At 49.7% G+C, this 22,143-nt stretch overlaps 1 protein-coding gene and 1 long non-coding RNA gene across 2 annotated transcripts in view; one reads left to right on the top strand and one right to left on the bottom strand.

Annotated features, from left to right (window-relative positions):
- The window catches only part of LOC149367619 (uncharacterized), a 116,405-nt gene that overhangs the window by 23,052 nt on the left and 71,210 nt on the right, over positions 1–22,143 (bottom strand). Inside the window, exon 7 of the mRNA XM_089575389.1 lies at positions 10,410–10,517. Coding sequence (XP_089431515.1) covers positions 10,410–10,517 — 108 coding nt within the window. The remainder of the gene's footprint in view (positions 1–10,409; positions 10,518–22,143) is intronic.
- On the top strand, positions 12,110–16,587 carry LOC149367620 (uncharacterized). Its single transcript, XR_016287563.1, has 2 exons — positions 12,110–12,378; positions 16,307–16,587. It is a non-coding gene; the product is annotated as an uncharacterized LOC149367620 (long non-coding RNA).

The raw sequence follows: 22,143 nt of genomic DNA on the forward strand, positions 1-22,143 counted from the left end.
ACTTGATCGGGGCGGCACGCTCAATGCTTCGTCGAGGACGTTTAAGGCAATGTGATGAGTCGCTGTCGTCGCGGCAGATATGGCTTTGTCCGTGGAAAGCTTGATCGACTTGGATCGAAGATCGATGATCGCCCGATGTTCATTCAGGAAGTACATTCCCAAAATCAAATCTCGCGAGCATTTCTGTAGGACCAGGAACGTAGTAGCATAGGTTCGCCCATTTACTGTAACTCTCGCGGTGCAGCGTCCTGACGGCGTAATAAGGTTACCACCTGCGGTGCGGAGCAGCGGGCCATCCCAAGTTGTTGTCACTTTCCTGAGTCGGACAGCGAGTGGCCCGCTCATGACGGAGTAGTCAGCTCCCGTGTCGACCAAGGCAGTAACAGCGTGACCGTCGACCGTAACTTGAAGGTCACTTGTTCACGTTTTCGTATTACACGTGGTTTTCGGTGTACGATCTCGGCTTCGTCGAGCAGTGAGGCTGCGGTGGGCGTATTCCGACGTTACTTCTCTGGGCGGTGGTAAAAGCTTCGACTCTGGCCGCATCGTCGTCGTCGACGTCGGTGTTGTCGTCGTAGTCGAGGCATGGTCTTGCGTTATTGTCCATGGAGGATCTTTTTCCTTGCCCTCAGAAGCAACCTCACCTCCAAAGGCTGCTTTGTTTAGTTTAACCTTCGGGGCTGGGGGAGCGTCCACGCACTGCGTAGCTTCGGCTAGGAGATACATAGCGCGGTGACGATGGCGACGGAGAACGCCATAGGCGGCTCGGCGATGAGTATTCTTACCGACGCAAAAACTCCTCAATTTCGGCTGGCCGCTGGCCGGGTCGGGGTCGTGGGGCGAAGAAAACTCTCGGATGCCCATTCTCCTGTATGGGCAGTACCGGAGAATGTGACCGGCTTCGCCGCAGTGGAGGCATAGGGGCGGCGCTGCTCGGGAGGTCGCCACTCGCGCATTTCCTTGGCTGTGTGCGACGCTCGGAGTACGGGCGGATTGGGGCGAAAGGGCGGCGGTCCAATGCAGCTGGCTGTGGGCGATAGGGGCTTGGGTCCCGTCGTCGAGGTGCAGGACGGCGCACTGCTGCGGCGTAAGTCATGACTGGGGGCTGCAGAGGCTGCGTGGATGTCAGCGTCACACCCAAGGCCTGTTGAACCTCGTCCCGGACGACGTCAGTGACCGATGAAAGCTGCGGCTGCGTTCCCGTTGGCAGCAATCTTCGAAGCTCTTCTCGCACAACTTGACGGATAACCTCCCGCAGGTTATCGTAGTTAACGGTGTACAGGCAGTTTGCTGAGAAGACGCGCTGCTGGCGGTCATATTGGCGGGCTCGGGCGTGAAGAGTTTTTTCCATCGTGGATGCCTCTTCTATGAGTTCCGCGACGGTTTTCTGTGGGTTGCGGACGAGGCCGGCAAAGATTTTCTCTTTAACTCCTCGCATGAGCAGCTATAGTTTCTCTTCTTTCTTCATGTTTCCTTCGACACGCCGGAAGAGACGCTTCATTTCCTCAGTGTACACTGCAACGGTCTCGTTTGGGTGTTGTATGCGAGACTATAGCAGCTGCTGGGCTCTCTCCTTTCGTACGACGTTCGTGAAGGTGTTTCGAAGCTGCTCCTTGAAGGTTTCTCAGTTCGTGAGGCTATCCTCCTCATTCTCAAACCAGATTCTTGCTGGTCCCTCCAAGGCGAAGAGGACGTACCTAGGCTTCGTAGCATCGTCCCAGTTGTTGAAGATAGCCACCCGGTCGAACTGTTCTAGCCATTCTTCCGGGTCGGCACCAGGTGAAGCGTCGAAGGTTGGTGGCACCCGGGGCTGCTGAAGAATGATTGGAGTCGTCGCCTGGGGCAGGCTCATGGTGGACGTAGCTACTGGCTTTCGCTTCCAAGTAGGGTCCGGCAGAGTCCCGAACTCAGGTGCGTCCCCTAGCAGACGTCGGCTTGCGCGGTGGACCGGAGTCACGTCCTCCGGTGAATGGCTCAAAGGGCTGGCGTCACGACTTGCAGGGGGTGCCCGGTACATGGAAGGCCACCCCGCACCTCCACGAGATGTCATGTTGTAGTGACGCCAGTCCAGCGGTCAGGAAGACACCAACCAGTCTTGAAAACGAAGGTCTTTATTTGGGCTGACTTGCGCCCGCAAAAGAACTGAATCACTCGGCGGCGGCGTAAGCAACAAACGTGCTCGTCGGTCGTCGAACTACGAATGCCCGCTGCTCGCGGCGTCATTCAATTTAAAGCCGGCAAGGAAACTTCGAGGAAACAAGTCGAGTTCATCTATAGTAATCTGGAAACACGTAGATGCAGCTCGGCATGGCTGTGATCAATCGAGATGAGTACGGTCGCTTCTCGCGTCACGAACACAAATGATAACACCCCTTTCCTGCGGCCCCGCGCGAACGAACGGACGCTACAATGTTACGTGGCAATTTAGGGGCTGGTTATATTCTGCGCATTTTTCTATCAACTGATTGGTTGCGTGAATATGGTCCATTGTCGAGTATCCTTTACGAAAGCCTGCCTGGTCCATTGGTTGATTAAAGTCTGAGGTTGTCCTGACCCTATTATCGATTACCTTAGTAAATACCTTGTAGGCAACAGACAGAAAGCTGATCTGTCTGTAATTATTCATGTCCTTGGCGTCTCCTTTCTTATGAATTACGATATTGGTAGCGTTCTTGCAAGCTCCTGGTACACTCGAGGTCACAAGGCATTGTGTATGCAAGGTGGCTAGTTTTTCTATCACAGTCTCTCCTACGTCATTCAACAATTCTGCTCTTACCTGATCCTCACCAGCTGGTTTCGCCCTTTGCATATTACTCCTAAGGGTTTATTTACTTCCGCCTTCTTTATTGGCGGGCTGTCCTATTGCTGTGCCTGACTGCCTCTCTCCGTAGCGCTCTGAAAACATTCGCTTCTGGATTGATTGATGTAGAACTCTTCGGCTATTGATAATGACATTGCCCTCTTTGTCTCTTAGCGCATACAAATGGTTTTTACCCATGCCTAGTTTTCTCTTCACTAGTTTTAGTCTACCCCCGTTCTTTAGAGCATGCTCGACTTTGTCCATGTTAAACTTCCTCATGTAAGCTGCCTTGCACTTATCTATTAACTTCAATTGCTCTGCTAGTTCTATTCTGTCCGTGGAGTTGGACGGCCTCATGCCCTGGCGTTTCTTAATCAGATGTTTGGTCTCCTGAGATAGCTTGCCGCTATCCTGACGAAGCATCCTACCACCTACTTCTGCGTCGCACTCTGCGACGATAGCTACGAGATTATCGTTTATTATTAAGGCGAAAGCCTTTAATGTCTCATCGTTGTAAGCACCAGTTGTCGACAGAGAATGTCACGCTTTTCAGTTGGTCGAAACGGTCGTGACGTCACAGCGTGCCAATTTCAAACGGGGCCAATTGTACTTTGGCTAGTAACCATGCAACGAATTGAAGGGACCATATAGTGATGCTCCAAGTAAGTGGGACTGAGCTTAGTTAATTGCTTAATTATCCAATTAGCCTAATTAACTTCTCTAGTCAGGCCATATAAATAAATAAAACCTAGTAAGAAATTGGTCGAGCTCGGGAATCGAACCGCGGTCTTCGAAGTGCGAGCCGAGCATGCTATCCACTCCACCATGCCAGCTCGATGGTTTGGAATGAACAAAGGCACGTCTAGTGAATACGGTGTCTTCGCTCACTGCCATCCTCCTCCCTTCCCTTCCGGCGAGGTTTAGGTGTCCACCGAGATATGAGAGAGAAATACATTTCCTTTCCTCAAAAACCAATTTACCGACGAGCGAGGCGTAGAACCGAATGGGCTATGGCGTTCTATGGACTCCCTGGCAGCGTTGCAAGACGCTCTCGCGTTCCACTCTTAGAGGCGAAGCTTTACATCTTAACCACACATCAGTGACCACACTTTAGGTCAAAAAAGTGTCCCCCCCCCCCTTGAATTTTGACGGGTGTCCACCGAGATATGTGAGACAGTTACTGCGTAATTTTCTTTCCTCAAATATAATTTTCATTTTCTTCATTACGGGCCATCTTCGTCTTTCTTCTTTCACTCCCACTTCCTCCGTTCCTCTACGGTGCGGTTCAGGTGTCCACCGAGATGACAGAGATTTACTGCGCCATTTCCTTTCCTCAAAAACCGTTGCGTTGAAACGGCAAGGCATCGCGCCGAACGGGTGGTGGCGTTCCGTGGACTCCCTGGCAGCGCTACAACACGCTGTCGCGTTCCACTCCTAAAGGCGAAGCTTAAGCTTAATTAGCAGTTAATTAGTATTCAGGCATTAATCAGTAATTAACCATTAATTAGTGATTTGTCATCACTTAGTAATTAGTGCTCAATTACATGTCACGCCACCAGTGCCACAGAAGCACTGAAGGTGGTGCGGAAAACGCTTTCGCCTCTACGCACTTTAGACAGTCAAAGTGCCCCCTGAATTTTTCAACAGTACGGTCGTCTTCTTCAGTCAAAGCGGAAAATCTGTTGTGCAGTGATATCCTGAATTCCTCTACTTTCCCTTTTTACGCTAATTTGTTTAAAGCCTTCCGCTTCAGTGGTTTCCTCTGTTCCTTCTTCAATCCTAGGCTGATAATAAATCTTACTATTTTGTGGTGGCTACAGTTGACCTTTCTGAGGACCTCCACATCCTCTACGATGCTAGGGTGGGGTCAAAGTTTGACGTATTTATATGTAAGTAAAACAGCGCTAGACACGAGACGAAGGAAGAACAAACAGCACAAGGCGCTACTAGCAACTCGATTTTTATTCCGCCAGAAGCGAAATATATATCCGGAAAGCAAGAACACAAAAACATAAAGATAAACAGTACCGACACTCAGATACATAAAGTGCAGTCATTGCAGGTGCATGCACAAGTCACGAAGTTAGATAGCGAATTTCTTTGTCAAGTAGCTTAATGGATGGCTTGCTGACGCAGTTCTGTCCTCTCTGTTGAATGATTAGTGCCTCGAAGACTTCCCTTGCTCTTTTCGATCTATATTTATTAATAACGGTCGTGCGGTCCAAGAAAGGTGTGCACTTTTTTTACTGGCAGTTTTTGCAGTGTATGGCTAGATTGCTGCCAGTTCCTGTAGAATGTAATCTGGCGTGCTCGTTTAGTCTGGTGTTAAGACAGCGGCCTGTATACCCGACGTACGTTTTACAACACGAGAGTGGCACGTCATAGACCACGCCGCACTGACAGTCAGTGTAGCGTCCTTGATGGTTGATGCTACACGGGGCGTGCGATGATTCGTCATTGTTGACGCGCTGGCACAAGCACTGAGTTTGTTGGGAGCAGAAAAGAACACTCGAATGCCAACGCGTCCCGCACACTTTTTAGCCTCGCCATTGGGGCTCTTCCACGTCCACTTCCTGCTTGCTCCTTTGCGGAAGAAGGTATTCATAATATGTAACTTATTTCTACTTGTGAACTCTACTAATAACTCCCCCCGCTATTCCTAGAACCTATGCCATAGTCACCTACCGTCTAGTCTCTAGCGTGCTTCTTGCCTACCTTTGCATTGAAGTCGTCTATCAGTACAGTGTACTGTGAATTTACTTTGGTCATTGCCGATCCCACGTCTTCATAGAAGCTGTCCTGGGAAAGCCTTGAAGCCTAGTTGTAAAAAGCAAAAACATAATAAAAAGGAGAGAGTCGGTCCCCCCGTGATCACGCAACGTGATAGCCTGCGGTGGTATCTAGCCCGGCTGCGCGAGCGCATGCGCGGACCAGCGTGACAAACTGACTGTAGATGAACCTCCTTGCTATAGACGCCCGCGCCACGGGCTTCGCAGACGCACTCACTAAAAGATACTATCAACAAAACATGAGGGACTTACTGGGAGAGCGGAAAACGGGGGAGGGAGGGACTTCACGAGCACTAGGCTTGCGAAGGCTGGTCGCTTGGCGTCACGCTCCCTCCTGAGATTTTTTTTTTTCGTCTATGTGCGCAGAGCGGCCGAGAGAAAAAGGCGGGCGAAGAAAGCAGAAGAGATTACTCCCAATTTAAAAATTCAGGGTGCACTTTGGCTCTATAAAGTGCTGCAAGGCGAAAGCATTTCCTGGCGCATTTTTTTTACTTCATTTTTTTATTTGTCTTACTTAATTTTTATTTTATTTTAGTTATGAAACCCATGCATTCACTAGATGCGCCTTTATTCGTGCCCAAACCCTGAGACTTCGTGGCGGAGTGGTAACGTCTCCGCTTCAAATTCCAAAGGCCCTTGTTGAATCCTAGCCTCGCCAGTTTTTTTTAAGTAGTGACGCCGAAACGCGGACAAACTTGCTAACATTCCTTGGTCACGAGAGTGTGAGGCAGTAAAAGCTTTCGCCTTAACATTAACGTGACCTGGCCTCGATGGAGGTCACTGGACACGTGTCAGATTGTTTTATTTTTCCCGTTTTCTAGTTATGTCTACAGTCTACAGTCTAGCACTCCTAACTGGCCGGTGCGGTGATGTACTAATTACCTGAAGCGTCACTCAAGCGAGGCAGTAAACTTCCCAGAAGAGCACTGCCACAAAAAGACCCCCTCCTCCCAACCCCTGGATACCTGCCTCTTTGAGATTCAAGCTGTTCAGCTTAATAGTTGAATAGCCTGCTTACCTCGCAAATAGCTAGAAATCAAATTCAATATAACTTTAGAAATTGTTCAGTTACCGCATCTTCAATAAACCTGCACCGGAGATGCCCTGAAACCGGAGAGACCCAAGGAACAGTCCACCGCTGCACTTACTGAAGGTCAAATCGCGCAGCGGGGACGTTCATGGAAGATGCTGTTAGTCATACCAGTGCTTGTCTGTTAAGCGCACCGCAAATTTCAGCAGACCTCACGTTGCAACAACGACGCGAAGCTGGTCCATGTACTACATGGTGTACAAAAGTGTGCAGGATGCATAATCGCCGCAAACAGTTTATTTCTGCTCAGTTAGGCAGAGCGCGTGACTGTACAGCACCGTTGCATGAGAAAATCTGCTGGAAAAAATACCAGCACAGAAATTGATTTTTCCCCGCAAATCCGCGTCCAACAGACTTTGTTCACGAATGTGCTTCCTGCTGGATCACAGATGGACACTTCGGAGAAGACTCTGCTACGCCATGTCCTCTGGTGTTTCATTTCTTTTGTCTCATCTCATCATGCAGACATTTGATTACCAGCAATGAACGTGCTAGATCTAAAAAAAAAGTTGCCATTACTCTTCTTTTTTTTTTGCACTAGCATCAACGAAAACCTGCCTTGAGCAATCTGCTATTCTGGAGAGCATGCTGTAGAGCTGTGTCATGATGTGGAGAAATCAGAGTTGATGGATGTCTGATGCGCCTTCTCTTTTGTATCTCATCTAGTTTTCTCGCTGACCACTCTTCACACAACTCTGGTATTAGATGATTGTGCGAGCAGTACTTTTTTTTAAAACCCAAACTAAGTACGAATATGCTAATTTTGATGCCGAACTGAATATGAATAGAGCAGCGAATGTGATTGTCCATTATTCATATGAATATTCGTACAAAACATTTGCAGTGTTTCATCTATGGTTAAACCATGTTAGACGGGCGACAGCACAGTTTGGCTTGGTTGTCCAAATTTCGATGAAGAGCCCTCAGTACCTAGCCATTGCTCACCGGAATCTTTACTGCGAATTGTGCGTGGCTCGAGTACTGCAACCTGAATAACGTGTATACGTGGGCAGAGCATACGTTCTGCCCCGTCATTGAGCGGAGGTAAATATTGAGGCATCGGCGGATGCGCTATACAGCGGTATCTTATGATTACGTAGCGAATTTTTACACACATCCACATTGGTTACGTCTATCTCCGGTAAAGTAAGCAGCAATGTCGGATGCATGGCTTCGCTTACCGTGTCAAGATCGTTGAGATGTGACAATCGATCGCACACCCGACACGACAGATGAACGTATTTTGCAGAAACTCTGGCTGAAACTTGGTGCTAGCAAACGCGGCAATGGCAAGCCGCACTTCAGAACTTATCTGGTGTTCGTTCAGTTTCGCGGTGAGACGCTGGTGGTAGTATTCATACAGTAACTTTTGTCTTGCCCGATATAGATTTCGCTCTTCCTTAAGGCGAATGGCTCGCTGCTCGGGTGTTTCCGCGGCCTGACGCTTCCGTCACGTATTCGCAAGTTCTTCATTTTGTTTAGCCATGTCTTCAAGACCAGCAGACTCGCGTTGTGGCCGTCTTCTTTACTGCTGTACATCAATGCGGCGTAGTCAGTGCAACTTCTCCTACTATATCTTAGATGGATCCGGCACGCTTTCCATCATGGCAGGCTTTGCAGGTCATCACTCAGTACATGTAACAAGTGAAGGCGGGCTAGTTGGTGGTTGACAATGGAGTGCACATTGCAACCGCGCAAAACGACGCAGGACGAAGAGAGGAAAGCACAGGACAAGACGCGGAACTTCAACTAATGTTTACTGCAGGAAAACCACATTTATACAGGAACCGTAATCACACCTGATAAACAGCCGAAACCATCAAATAACACGTGCCTTTAACGGTTCTCGTGCAACCCCGGTACTCAGTAGTATTCTTCTAGCACGCGGCGGTCAATGAAAATCTTGACGACCTTGCTTTTAAGATCGGGAGGTATGTAGACGACTTTCTGGTAGTAGTAAATAACGGAGGGCACGCTAGGCGTGCGATTGATGCGTTGAAAGTGTTTAAAGCGAAAGCTATCGGTCTGAATTTCGCATTCGAAATGCCGGAAAAAGACCCTCGTTCCTAGTTCTAAGTTCCTAGATATAAGAATAATGTTCAGGAAAGGCCACACTTGTTGGGGGAATAAACCACGCTCCAAGAAATCAATACAGAACTTTTGTTCAGGGCACTCAAAACTTGTAAAAAAAGGCACAGCCCTTTCCTTCCTAAGAATTAGTGACGTGGTGAGCGCGACCCGTGCGCGTTAAGTATTTACTTAACTGGATGCGGATAAATTTGCAGGATTCTTCTGACAAAATTGGTATAATGTCAATTATATAGATAGCATTTCGTGGGGCTGCGCCGGCGGTGGTATGGAAGAACTGAAGTTTTGGCTATCGGGCAATAGATAACACAGTCGTCAGCCAAGAGGTAACGTTGCAACGCGCAGGTACCCTAAAACATTATAGCTGAATTAGTGACATGGTTAAGGGGTCACGAGCACGTTTAGCATTTACATAAGTGGGTGCGGAGAAATTTATAGGAGCCTACCGACTTAATAAGACGTTCAACGGGTCTAGTTGGTAAAGATTCATGCCAAAGTCGTCAGCGAAGAGGTAGTTTTGTGACGATCAGGTACCCTAAAACATTATTAGCTAAATTAGTGACATGGTGAAGGGGTCACGAGCACGTTAAGTATTTACTTAATTGGATGCAAAAAAATTTGCAGGATTCTTCCGACAAAATTGCGATGTTGTCAATTGTATAGATAGCATTCCGTGGAGCTTCGCCAGCGGTGGTAAGGAAGAACTGAGGTTTTGGCTATCGGGCAATAGATAACACAGTCGTCAGCCAAGAGGTAACGTTGTGACGCGCATGTGCCGTAAAACATTATAGCTGAATTAGTGACATGGTGAAGGGCTCACGAGCACGTTAAGTATTTGCTTAAGTGGATGCGGAGAAATCTGTAGGTGTCTACCGACTTAATGGGGATATTGTCAACTGCATAGATAGCATTCCGGAGGCTGCGCTGGCCGTGCTAACGAAGAACACAGGTTTTGGCAATAGGGTGAAAGATGACAGAGTCACAAGCAAAGAGGTAAGGTTGGGACGCGCAGGTACCTAAAACATTATTAGCTGTATTAGTGACATAATGAACGGGGCACATGCGCGTGAAATATTTACTTAACTGGATGCGGAGAAGTTTGCAGGATTCTTCCGACTTAATGGGGATATTGTGAATACGATAGATAGCATTCCGGTGGGCTGCGCCGGAAGTGGTAAGGAAGAAGTGAGGTTTTGTGTATCGGGCGATAGATGACACAGTCGTCAGCAGAGCTGTAATGTTGCGACGCGCAGGTACCCTAAAACACTATTAGCTGAATTAATTACAGCGTGAACGGGACACGAGCACGTTAATTATTTACTTAATTGGATGTGGAGAAATTTGTAGGAGTCGGCCGTCTTAATGGGGATATCGTCAACTGCATAGATAGCTTTCCGGGGGCTGCGCCGGCGGTGGTAAGGAAGAACTCGAGAGGGTAATGAGATAAAATGATTGCGCATGAGATGATAATCAGGCCGAGCAAACAGGAAAAGGCCCAGCTGCTCCTTATGAGCAATAAGGATAGATCAAGACACTCGCAAACGTTTGAAGGGTTGCCTGACCAGAAAGTTGGGTGGCAGATTCTTCTGGATGAGGCGTTAAGAAATGGTTAATGTTATCTGGAAGTAACTTCAGCAGGTACCTGGGTGGCGACAGCCGTGGCCGCGCTGCTGTCATCCTGGCACAGTCTGGCGGCGATGGCTGGAAGACGCTGGACCAATGGCTCGTTGACGCAGTCGCTCTGCAGCATCTGTTTTTGGGAGAAATACAACTTGTTTTCACACTGCAATGCATGATTCCAAAAGAGGAAAAATTTTGGCCTTCGAAGGGTAAAAACTGGCCTCTCTGCAATGTGGGATAACCGCTAATCATGAGCAAGAGCCGTGCGTTTATTTAACAACCACTGGCCCTCATTCCACGTGAATGCGATGTGGCCCTTGACAGGTCACGCCCGCAGATAGAAAAGCAAAAACAAATCTTGCGGGTGGCGCTTCGTTTTTAAATCAGACCAATGCTGTTGTAGTCCCATCACTAAGTTGGTGCCTCATGGCACTACTGCATGTCACGCCTGATGGGCAGAAATATACTCCACAAATAGGTTCTCAAGCACTTGTGGTGCTAACATCAGCACTGTTGGGATTCAGGGGGTAGCGTGGTAGGGCCGGAATATGAATGAGGAAGTCCTAGGCGTCGTTATGATTTCGTTTATGATTAATTATGATTTATTATTTATGGAAATGCCCCTGCTGCCAGCACAGGGATTACGAAGGCCCTAGTCCACCTTCGGCGTCGTCAACGCGCTGCTACCCAGCCCCGGTGAAAAGGGGCTGTGATCCTCTGCGTCAGGCACCAAGAGGGAAAACGGCGCCGCGCCGCCCCTGCTGTCTCGAGTCGGCGCCTATCCGTCGCTAGTGTTCTGGATGACAGGGAAATGCAGTGCGTTAGCTGGAGGCAGAGCACTGCCACCGCTAGACAAGGCGTCCGGAGCTGCTCTGATGACTGGGCCAGCAGGAATAATTCGATGTCTTGGTGTGTGGTGAAGACGTTCAGCGTTGGAGCGCCGCCTCTCATAGGTGGCTTTCTTGGGCATTTCTGTACGAGACTAGCCAAATAGCACTACAGATGCCAGGCCACATCCGACAAAAGCAGGTGTGGCCTGAGATCCCACTCACCCAGCCATAGCAGTGGTGGCGGCAAAACTGCAATTAAATATTAAGCACCAAGCAGACCTTGAGAAAACTTGCATGAATGAACACATGGCGCCTGCACGACGCAGACCTGTCCAAGGCATTTCGTCTCGATTGAGCTGTATTTGACAGAGACAATTCCCTGAATGGAATCATGCTGGCGCTCGGAGGGCACCAGGCAGTGCGCTCAAACTTTGACCCGATAAATGCCCCAAGGTGCAACCTCCTTATCTCCGGCAAGGGAGGTGCGCAGGTTATGCTTTTTATAAACACTGAAAAGAGAAGTTGGTGTAGGCTTGCTTTTTAAAAAAATGGCTCTTCTTTAGCTGTGGTTAAACCTGGAGTAACGCGATAGCTGCAGCTGGCTGAGTTGAACTCAATCGAATTGCAGTCAGTCTTTCGCTGGTCCGTTTCGCTAGGCGATCCTTCTCCATCTTCTTCATTTACTCTGTCCCTCTCTCTCTCTCCCTCTCCACTCCTTTCCCACTCGCTTTCATCTGTGAGCCGCGCCGCCAGCAGCTGCTCCGCACCACGTGACCAACCACGTGACCAGCCACGGTGGCCACTGCGCTGCCACGCTGAAGGCTCGAAATGCTAGCTTAATGTAGGCGCGCGGCCCGCACTCCAGCTGCGTGCTGGAGTGCATGCCCGCGGTGTGGCGAGAAGCACACCCCTCAAGAGACCCCATGCACGCCAAGCTGCATTCTATGTGGTGGTTCCCACCTTACCGGTACCGGCTCGTGCAAAGCCAGGACCCCTCCACCTCGTAGACAGACCGCGCCGAAACCCAAGCAACCAGTGCCCACGCCAAAGGACTTTCCACCGCTAGTGCCTCATCAAGATCACCAGCGAGCCTGGACCAAACCCACCAGTACACCCCAAACCTCACAGCGGGAGGAAGAGATAGCTCTCCTGCGGGAAGAGGTAAGGCATCTTAGGGCAGCCATTAATTCCATCCCTCCTACCGTTTCTCCACCCACTCCTTCACCAACACCCCAAACCTCTTCACCTACACCCCAACCCTCCACACCCCCTCCACAAAAGCAACGCAGACCAGAAGACATTCCAGACATGGATTCTAAATTACAAAAATTTGCCCAACAGCTCGAAGCCAGTATTCTGGCTCAGACTCAAAACTACATTGAAGCCGCCATCACTAAGCTTACAGAAACTATTATCAGTCAGGTAACCTCTGCTATTCTACAACAAATTCCACAAATAATTGCTGGAATGTCTTCACATATCCCAGCTAGCAACCCCATAGCTGCTCCCATCCTCCGCCCCCCACCCTCCAGCATGGCCCAGTTGACGGGCAATAATCTCCAATTAAGCATCCTACAATGGAACTGCAGGGGGTTTCGTCGCAAACGAGACCCCCTGCAGCAGCTCCTCTCTGCTTCCTCCACACCCCCTGATATAGTAGCACTTCAGGATGCTGGCACAAATTTATCGCTGCCAGGATACGCTCTGGTACCCTCTGACACCACTCCAAACCCCAGGGTTACCACGTATCTCCAACATCTCGTACCATACACTTGTCATGTACTAACCTCGCCGGTAGCTCACACATTCCTAGAATTAATCCCCTCCACTCACAGATCTCAACCCCTCTTCATCGTCAACTGTTACCTCCTTCCGAGGCAACCGGTCTCAGATTTAATCTCTCTAATTAAAGCCGCCTCCAACGCTGCAAAAAAGGACCCCCTCATTACATTAGGGGATTTCAACTGCGCACATGTAGACTGGGGGTACACACGCACTAACAAGAGAGGAGCGGAATTGCGCAACACCCTTCAGATGCACGGCCTGTCCATATATAATGATCTGAGCACACCTACAAGAATCGGCAATAGTGTCACTGCCGACACAAGCCCAGATCTTACTTTTGGTCGCAACCTTCCCACACCAGTGTGGACAAACTCAAATGAGGCCCTGGGCAGTGATCATTATATCATAAATATACAGCTTGATTTCGCCATAAAAGCTAAAAACTACCGTGTCAGGATTACCAGCTGGGATAATCTTCGGAAGCACAGAGAGGCCAAAACATTAGAATCCCCCTTTAACCTCCACACATGGATGACAGAGCTGAAACAAGATGTCCAGGCATTCACGCAAACATTAGACGCCACCCCCGAGACTCCCGTTGCAGACAGTCGCTTAGCGCACCTACTCCAAGCTCAAAACAGTATCCTCACACGCTGGAAAACCCAGAAGCAAAATCGGAAACTTAAGCTAAAATTAGCGCAACTACAGAAACAAATAGAAGAACACAGTGCCGCACTCAGTAAATCTAACTGGCACCAATTATGTGACGGATTACGAGGTAATCTCTCCTCCACCAGGGCCTGGCATCTTTTGCGACATATGATAGACCCCACTCAAGCTAAAAAGCAAACTCGGCTCGCACTAAAAAGACTTACCCATAAAAATCGTCAAAATCATCACGCACTGTTACGCCAACTCCAATCAACTTATACCACTATGGGCCAAGCTGTATCATATCCCGACTATGTAGGCCCCGATCAACCGTCCCTCGACGCCCCCATTATGGAGGTTGAAGTCAGAGCAGCCCTTATCAAGCTCCGAAACTCAACCCCTGGGGAGGACCAAATCACAACTGTCATGCTCAGAAATCTAGATGACCGTTCAATTTCCCTTCTCACCGACTACTTCAATGAGTGCTGGGAAATGGGGGCGCTACCTGCTGAATGGAAGCACGGGAAAATAATTTTCATTCCTAAACCAAACAAGCCCATTAACGCCCAAAACCTCCGTCCCATTTCGCTGACTTCGTGCTTGGGCAAACTGTTTGAGCATGTCATCCTCACCCGTCTCACGCAACACATGGAATCCCATGGACTATATCCCCATACTATGGTAGGATTTCGATCCCACCTCTCGGCACAGGACGCCCTACTGCAGATTTCACACGCTATCCTCAATGACATGTTACATCACACCAGAGCAATCCTGGCAGTCGACCTCACCAAAGCATTCGACAAAGTTACACACAGCGCCATCCTGCAGGGCATCCAAGAGCTGCAGTTGGGGCCTAAGACCTACAACTATATCCGGGCCTTCTTAAACGGTCGCACAGCCTCACTGCATATAGACGATATACAGACCCCCCCCCCTTCACGCTTGGCAACATTGGTACCCCGCAAGGGGCGGTGTTATCTCCCTTCCTCTTCAACCTCACCCTCATCCCCCTGGCCAAGGCTCTCAGCCGCATCCCGCACTTAGGACACACACTTTACGCGGATGATATAACGGTTTGGACCACATACGGCTCGGATGGCGACATAGAATCGACCCTTCAGGAAGCCGCTACAACTATCGCTACTCATGCGGCAAACATTGGGCTTGAATGCTCCCCCACAAAGTCAGCACTCCTCATAATCCGCCCGCGGCGCGTCCCTACCTCCCCCATCACTATCTACCTGCATGACACTCCCATACCGCAAACACCTACCCTCCGCATTCTTGGCCTGCATTTACAGGACACGGGGAAAAACAACCTTACCCTGAAAGCACTAAAACAGTCCACTTACTCCGTCATCAATCTTCTTAGAAGGGTTTCACATTCACGAGCCGGTCTAGACGAAGCAGATAATCTCAAGGTGCTGCATGCCTTTGTGCTCAGCCGCATTCTTTACGCCACTCCTTACCTGAACCTCTCCTGTTCGGATAAAGACAAGATCAATGCTCTTATCCGCATGGCTACCAAAGCAGCGCTAAACCTACCAAAGAGCACTAGCACGGACAGACTCATAAAATTAGGAATGCACAACACTATACAAGAACTTATAGATGCACATCGCTACACACAGTACCTTCGTCTGGCTGGCACGGAAACTGGACGATATATACTGGATTCTCTGGGAATTCGCATACCGGCACACACGACAGACTTCATCTCTCTCCCTCGAGCCATACACTCCGCGCTTATCCTGAAACCCCTTCCTAAGAATGTCCACCCTGAATACCATCAATCCCGCCGAGTCGCGCGAGCCAAAGCTCTCCATAAAGATTATGGCACTTTAGAGGATGTGCGCTGGGTGGATGCCGCGTGTGGTACAAACCGTTCAGTAGCTGTGGCTTATCATCCAGCAGCCCCCCCATTTACTCATTTCATAGACCCACCTTGTACCCCGGAAGAAGCAGAGGAAGCAGCTATAGCAATAGCCATTGCCCAAACCAATGCGGCTTATATACTAAGCGATTCCAAAACAGCCATTCTTAACTTCGCCCGCGGACGCGTCCATCCCCCCGCGTGGCAGATATTGAGAATGTGCACCCTAAATCCCGATAGGCGTATTGAGCTCGTGTGGGTGCCGGCTCACTCTGGCAATCCCGGAAATGAGGCCGCCGATAACATAGCCCGAGGACTTATTTCAAGAAGAACTCTAGTTTGGGCTAGTTGGTTCATGATTCAACAGGAAAATGGCGCAAAAGACGTAGACAAAAGAGACAAACACGACAGGACCAGCGCCAACTTACAACTGAATTTTATTTCGCACCAAACCCGCCGGGGGGTTTGGTGCGAAATAAAATTCAGTTGTAAGTTGGCGCTGGTCCTGTCGTGTTTGTCTCTTTTGTCTACGTCTTTTGCGCCATTTTCCTGTTGGAGGACTTATTTGCCGGGCAAATGGCGACCCCAGCCGGGATTTCTCGAGGGAGCGGGCACACACGTTCTCAGAACTAACTCAACAAGCACGCCTTGCCCGTCGACTCTATCCCCCTCCCCACCCCCGCCTATCCCACTACCAACAAATCCTCTGGAGGCGACTCCAGACCCGAACTCTTCCTACCCCTCAGCTTCTATCCCACTTCCGCCATGTTTCCCCAGAGTGCACTCTCTGCGGAGAACCGCACGCCACCCTGGACCACATCCTCTTCGGCTGCCCTGCCGATCCTCCCCCGCAGGGACAGCCCGCCATCGGTACATGGGAGGAATGGGAGGCCCTCCTTGCGTCGCAGGACCCGGACGCGCAACTTCGCTGTGTGAACCGGGGTGCCAGTGCCATGGCCCTACGTGGCCTGGACACATGCGCGTAATGTGAGGGCTGTGCGGTGGCCCTGAGACCTTGTACGGTCCAAACTCACTTGCTTAATAAAGTTTTCCATCCATCCCACAACTGACGCATGCCGCGCATGCCCACAACTGACGAGGCGGGCGGCGTCTGGTTCGCCGTCGGCACAGCGGCGAGGCGCGCGGCGCGCTCACCAGCTGCGGGCTATGACGTCATTCCGCGCATGCGCACAGCTAGCGGAGCGGTGGCGCCACGGCTCAGCACGCAGCCACGCTGACCTCGCGAAGCGGCTGGCGTAGCGCAGCTATCGCTACAAAAAGGATACAAATTTTCAAAAACGTAGCAAATCCTCCTGGTCAAACCTGTGGTGTCAGTACCAACTTAACGGCTCTGCTCAGCTCATCGGCATTTGTGTGGAGCTTGCCTTGCTTAGAGCGGACCACGAAGCTGTGGTATAGGAGCATTTTTGGGCGACCTACTGTGGAGCCAAGTCAAAAGGCAATGACCCGTATCTACAGTGAAACGTGGCCAGAGACACAGCACGCTCAAGCGCAATCTTCCTCAGACATTTGAGAAGCCCGGATGGTGCGCTTTGGGCTCATGTGCAGCACAGCCCGCGTGTGGCCGTTGCCACTTTCGTGACAATGAATGGCGGCCAACTCGCGTTCGTGGGCACCGCATTAAAAGGCACACATTGCCCTTAAAAAATCTTACGTTACCACTATTGGGCGCTCACTTAGGGACGTTTTCAGACGCCGAAACGCATTCCTCTTCCTGTGATCCAAAGAGAGTTTGGTAGGCGCAGTTTCACGGAGCACCTCCGTTGGCGGACTGGCCAAATCAGAATAACCTTTTACCTAACGTTGAAAGTAGCCGGCTAGGCCAAGAACAACCCTCAGTCTCCATTTTGCGAATAGGTGACGGTACGTCATCACGGCAGGAAGTTTAATTTCAGAAGGTCCGGGTTCATCTCGTCCCACTACCAGCCTCAAGAAGCAGTCGGTTCAGCACCAGATGGACGTGTACGATGTTGTCTTCCCATGCACGCGAAAAAATAGCCACACCGTCGAGGCAAGGCAGAGCGAAGTCTGCAAGCCTTCGCGACGCTTGATTCATAAACTTTGAAAAACAGCACGCAGCAATGCTCAAGCCCACACTCAACATTAAAGGTGTTGTGAAAGGGGCCCGGGTCTCAACAAAGATGCGATATGCCTAGGATACTAAAGGACCGAGCTTCACAAATATCTTTCCGCAAAATTTTTTTGATGCGTTTTGTGGAAGCTGAATCATTTGTATCAAAAATTGAATTTCCTCGTCTTCGCGCCTTTCCCTTTCCTCGCGTCACTTTTTGCGCGCTGAAATTTCGATGCGCCGGCCTCATGCACTCGGCGCATCCGCCAACCGCCGATGCTCGCGGGAATTCCCCAGGGGGCGGAGCCAACGCCTCCTAAACTGGTTTGGCGTCGACGGCTCTGGCGCGGCGAATCAATGATGGCATTCCGCTGCTGACGTAAAGAGCGCTACATGACGCAATGCACGCGGATTCGGGCGAAAGCTCGCCACCGCTGGTCGCCGCGAGGCGCGGAAGCGGTAGTTCTTAAAATTGTATTGTCAATTATCGGCTCGCTTTTGATGTCTTGTACGCGGCATGAGCGCTCAGTGGCCTGCACTCTACACAATACAAGCATTTTATAGTCAACATCAACCAACCCTTTAAGGGGCGAAATGTGCCCGTGGAAGATACTAATGTTCCGTGTCTGCTGGCACGCTTAGTGAGTGTCACCTGCCAGTAATCGCAAGGTAAATCAATTGTTTAGGAGGGTAGATGTGTAGGCCAGTTGGTGAGACATGAAGGAGCTAGACACCGCAGCGGACACGGGACAGAGAAAGAAGACGACACAGGGCGGTACTTGCAACTAAAATTTTATTTGAAACTTCAAGGCTTTATAAAGACCGAGGCACGTGTGATCTTACAATCGGGTAAAAAGGGATGAATGAAAAGCAACAGATAACAACACCTAACTGACAACAATGCACAGGAAAGATATGCGAGTCACAATCTACAGATACCAGAAGTGTTAAAAACCGTCGACCGCATGTGGAAGCATGAAAACCACAAGCCAAAGAAAGAAAAAGAACGTCAAAAGGAAGCCACCCAACCTGTTACCTGTCAAGGAAACCCAGTTCTTTTTGGAGGATGGAAACCGAAGGCGAACTAACACATTCATCCGGTTGCGAGCGCAAGATGGATGTGTACCTTCATTTAGCGATCAATTGTGTACCTTCATTTAGCGCTTCATTCAGCTCTCCTCACGATGCTGAGGATCAGATACGTCTGGTCCACTGTTATTCAGTTCTGAATGCACTAGTCAATGCAAGGCCTAGGATGCTTGCCCGGAGCCTCTGCAGTAATGACTGGCGACGTGCAGTATTTTCAGTTTTCAATTCGAAGACTTGACATGTGGCATAAGAAGAGGCTGCCGATAAGCTAAATAGGTCGCGGAGAAACTTTAGCACACTTGGTGTTGTGCGTTAACCACAATGACAGGTGTGCCTCTCTCGCATCCGGTAATCGCCGTCTTCTTGATTCATGCGTTCCTGAGCAAGCCCAGGAAAGGAGGTGAAGATCCACCTCAGCGTCTGGCGTGGAAAACATGGTTCTCTGTGCCTTCTTGTGAGCCCCGACGGGGTAAGGGGCACCTTAGCTTTTGTCTTTGTAAGAGGTACCTCCTCCAATCCCGTCAAGTTATGAGAGCAAGTTCACCGGGAAATCAAAGCAAGTGTACGTAGAGATGGAAAAAGTGGAGGGAAGGTCAAAGGGTAGCTCGGAATTTCAGCGTCGCTTAAAGTCCCCACCCCTCCTAGCGCACTTGAATGAAAACGCTGAGACTGAAATTAAAAAATTCAGGGGGGCGCTTTGTTGACCTAAAGGGCTATGAGGCGAAAGCCTTAAGCGCGGGGCCGCCGCGGTGGCTCAGTGGCTATGGTGCTCGGCTGCTGACCCGAAAGACGCGGGTTCGATCCCGGCCGCGGCGGCTGGAATTTCTTTGGAGGAGAAATTCTAGAGGCCCGTGTAACTGTGCGATGTCAGTGCACGTTAAAGAACCCCAGGTGGTCGAAATTTCCGGAGCCCTTCACTACGGCGTCTCTCATAGCCTCAGTCGCTTTGGGACGTTAAACCCCATAAACCAAACCAAACCTTAAGCGCGGGGTTGCAGCTTGTGTCGCTTTTGTGTCGTTAAGATGCTAAGCGGAACGCGACAGCGTCTTGCAACGCTGCCAGCGAGTCCACAGAACGCCATCGACCGTTCGGTTCTACGCCTTGCTCGTCGGTAAATTGGTTTTTGAGGAAAGGAAATGTATCTGTCTCTGATATCTCGGTGGACACCTAAACCTCGCCGTAACGGGAAGGGAGGAATATGGGAGTGAACGAAGACGCCGTATTCACTAAACGCACCTTTGTTCATTGCAAACCATCGAGCTGTCATGGCGGAGTGGCATTCTTTTAACCCTTTTGAGCACATCTGCTCCTGGGCCTCCGCAGTTTGACAATCGGTAAATGGGTACAGGGAGCATTGATTCAATTAAATCTTTATACAGATTTTTTCTGGTGACATTGGAGAGGTACTGCATTGAAAATCGCACTTGTAACATTCTGCACGCAAGCACAACTTCACGCAGATAACCTCTCACTGTACCACGCATGTTTTCAACAGAGCATACTACAACTCCTGGTAGCAATCGACATAAACGCATTTGCATAACTGTGCGAAGAAAAATATCGTTCTGGTCGCGAAGAAACATAAAGCGGGACACGATCTGTCGTACAAATAAATGAACAAGACCGAGACCTCCTCTCTTCACGGGCAAGAATAAGTTTGTTCGACTAGTTCTTTCCCATGTCGACGCCCAAATAAATACAGCAAAAACCCGATGGATCCTTTGAATATTGATCCGCGAGGCGCTCAACACATTCATGACATACCATATCTTGGAGATGAGGAACAGGTTACACACAATGGCGCGCGAGAACATTGATAGTGGTCGCCCCTGCCACCCACTGGCCTTTTCCTTTGCTATTGCCACTTGTTCATTCCAGTATGGTTCGGGGTTGCTATAAGAGTTCAGCGGTACTCCAAGATACGTCGTCGGAGTTGTGGCCCACCGAAGTCGGGAGTAATAGTCTGGCGTTTCCTCCCAGTCACCATGCCAGAATCCATAACTCTTCTCCCAATTTATTTGCGCCCCGGTGCATTTGCAAAACTTCTCAACAACAGCCGTGGCTTCACAGATACTCTGTTGACTTGAGCAGAACACGGCGATGTCGTCAGCATAAGCTAAGATTTTAACATGCGCTGACAGTAACCTGAAGCCAGTTATACACTCAGAGTTTAGTATAGCCAGACAAAGGGGCTCAAGATAGATTGCGAACAATAGGGGTGACAAAGGACATCCCTGCCTCACTGAAGATCGTACGTGTAGGCTTTCAGACAGCTCCCCATTAACAATGACGCGCGTTGTGCAGTTCGCGTACGCCATTCGTACGCCCTCCGTTATTACACAGCCCACATTAGCGTGATCTAGCAAGCTGAACAGAATCTCATGAGATACACGGTCAAAGACCTTTGCGAGATCTAGCTGCATCATTGCCACCCTGTCGCCTAGTGCATCGCAGCATTCAAGCACACTTCGCGCTATGTGTATATTAGTGGCTATGCTCCGACCCTTGATACCGCAAGTTTGATGACTCCCCACTAAAATGGTTATGACGCCCTGAATTCGCTTTGCCAGAACCTCCATGAATATCTTATATTCTACGTTTGTGAGGCTTATCGGGTGATAAGACCCCACCAACAGACGTTTTTCTGCCTCAGCAAACTTCGGTTTGGTTTGGTTTGGTTTGGTTTGGTTTGGTTTATGGGGTTTAACGTCCCAAAGCGACTTAGGCTATGAGAGACGCCGTAGTGAAGGGCTCCGGAAATTTCGACCACCTGGGGTTCTTTAACGTGCACTGACATCGCACAGTACACGGCCCTCTAGAATTTCTCCTCCAAAGAAATTCTACTTCGGTATGCGATGTTGTGTGCGATGTGTGAATGACAATGGCGTACGCTTTTTCTCGTACGCTTCGACAATAACTTTCAGCAGAATTAGAGCGATTTCTGACTTGAAATATTTGTAAAAGGCGGCTCTTAAACCATCAGGACCGGGTGCTTTACCCAATGGCAGTTGATCTATTGCTTCCTCTAGCTCTGTGACGGTTATTGGCTGTTCAAGACGAATTCTGACTTCATCGTCGAGCCTTGGCATAAACGGTAGGAAATCGTTATGGAAACTGCCCTCCGCCCTTCGCGTGTGACCCAGCAAGTCACTGAAATGGTCTCTGATTACGCCCTTGATAATGACGCTATCGGCCGATACCTCGTCACCGTTTTGTATCTGGCGTATTTCTTTTTGACAAGCGTATCTTTTTTCATCGCCTAATGCTCGTTTTGTTGGCGATTCCCCTGCCCACAGTTTCTCAGCACGTGCGCGCACCACCGCTGCTCTGTACTTATCTGTGTCTATTTTTTCCAACTGCGCTTTTGAATTTCTTATTTCATTAAAACAAGTTCCTGGCTGACTGCTTTCAACATTAATTAGCAGCGCAAGC

Source organism: Amblyomma mixtum, chromosome 1, assembly GCF_055824585.1.
Source record: "Amblyomma mixtum isolate Tamu chromosome 1, ASM5582458v1, whole genome shotgun sequence".
Taxonomy (NCBI): domain Eukaryota; kingdom Metazoa; phylum Arthropoda; class Arachnida; order Ixodida; family Ixodidae; genus Amblyomma; species Amblyomma mixtum.